At 40.1% G+C, this 1867-nt stretch overlaps 1 protein-coding gene across 1 annotated transcript in view; it reads right to left on the bottom strand.

Annotated features, from left to right (window-relative positions):
- Positions 1 to 614, bottom strand: part of LOC119592607 (spermine oxidase-like) — a 10906-nt gene extending 10292 nt beyond the window's left edge. Inside the window, exon 1 of the mRNA XM_037941491.1 lies at positions 208 to 614. Coding sequence (XP_037797419.1) covers positions 208 to 406 — 199 coding nt within the window. The 5' untranslated portion in view covers positions 407 to 614. The remainder of the gene's footprint in view (positions 1 to 207) is intronic.
- Between the last annotated feature and the right edge of the window lie 1253 nt (positions 615 to 1867).

The raw sequence follows: 1867 nt of genomic DNA, 5'->3' as shown, positions 1-1867 counted from the left end.
TTCACATTACACTTGGAATACCATGTTTTTATACGACATTAAATTCTCCTGTTTTTCACATATCGATATCGAAAACTCACAGAATAAAGCACCTGGAAATCATTATATAAAAAAATCTAAAAGCGGTTATCCTACAGCACATATCAAAAGAGAGAGAGAAACGAATAATCGCAAATCTCAAAAAACGGGTCACGATCTCCAACCCACCGATGGTGATAGCGATGATCCGACCTCCAACTCTGTTCCTAGCTTCAAGTATCACGAAATCATGGATGTTATTTTTCATCAGGTGATTCGCCGCCGATAATCCTGCCATGCCCGCGCCGATGATAACCACTCTGCACGTCTGAAAACACTCATTTTGGTTCTCCTCGCCCCCCGTGTCGTCTGCCTTCCTCGCAGACATGTTTACATCTTCGAGCACCCAGTGTTGCCACCTCAGGCGCACTCCTCTCGCTGGCCTCGCAGCCAATGGCTTTTTGTTGTTATTGTTATTTTCGGTTTAGTCTTGGTCCACTGTGTGGAATGGATGTATCGAAAGTAGTGTATGTTTTGATGATAAGTCGTTCTGTTTAGTCTATGGCCCTTTTATTCAGCCGATGTAATGTCTTTTATGATACAGTGGCCTATTTGCTCAACTCACATAATTATTCACACGTTTTCCTTATATCTATACTAATTCTTTTTCAAACGATGTAGGCAAACAACTTATATCATCAGTCTCTTCAATTCCTGTAAGTGACATTTTAGCAAAGGTTTCCCAATTAGAAAGGCAAATGCTGAACTACTGCCTCTCCAGTGTTTCCAGAACCCACAGGTAATAAATAAATCACAAATTTCCCCGAAAGGTTAACAACAGACCTCTTTCCATGCACAAGTTTTAGGGTTGTAGAGTACTTTTGATTACTAGTGTTACTCAGCGTCCAGTGTATAGTCGACTGATTGGATCAAAAAGATAATACACCCTTTTGTAAGGCTGCGCGATAAGACTGGTTCGCTACATAATATTTAGCTTTGTACAGTACAGCACAGAATCAGTATATAATGTAAGGAAATGCTCTTCTTCACTTACAGTTTGAAAAGAAAAAAGAAAAAAGGAAGACGTACATGGGACACTTTCACTGATATTTTGGAATGTCAGGTTTTGACTCCGCGTTATGACTCATACCGTACCAATGAACTCGATGTTAATGGCATCCGGCATTTCGTACGGTAGCGCCGTCATTGCCAAGTTTCGCATCGAAAATGCATGGTAATTGTGATAGGACTGTTTTCTAGAAGTATCCGTCATACATCTATAACTTCTTTTGTAGGGGAAAAATGGAGATCGCAAATTAACCTTAAAAGAGCGAAGAAAAGAGAAAATTACGCTATTTATTGCATCACTCGCTTTGTTTTATCTTTATTTTTTTGCAAGGTATTTCCAAGCGCTGTTTACCATGTGATTATTTACATCGCTCTCCCTCGTAACCTTCGCCTTTGAAGAGTAAACCACGGGCAGAAAAATCAATACAGGCCAACCTCACACGGTCAATTTGGACAGGTATCTAGTGGCTGTCACCTCCCCTACTTCCATAATAATGTGGTATGGATTGCACAAACTAGCTACAGAGGGTTCATGCTGCGAGGTATACTTGTAAAGTGATGCCCTATACATAATTCCATTCCGAGGAAATACCGTTATTTACAATGCAATATTTTATCGAGTTCTTTATTCGCGTAACATTCGCCATCGCCAAATGTGTGGCTTATTACTGAATAGTGCCACGAGTTATGTTGAAAGCCAGTGCAAGATGAGTATGTGTTTAAAGCACCAGACAAGGGGAGGGAAGCACCACAGTTTTTAATCTGATTTTATTTTGATAAT

This window comes from Penaeus monodon, chromosome 30, assembly GCF_015228065.2.
Source record: "Penaeus monodon isolate SGIC_2016 chromosome 30, NSTDA_Pmon_1, whole genome shotgun sequence".
NCBI classification, from domain to species: Eukaryota; Metazoa; Arthropoda; class Malacostraca; order Decapoda; family Penaeidae; genus Penaeus; species Penaeus monodon.
Note: the sequence above shows the minus strand (reverse complement) of the source record. Positions and strands in the feature narration are given on the sequence as shown.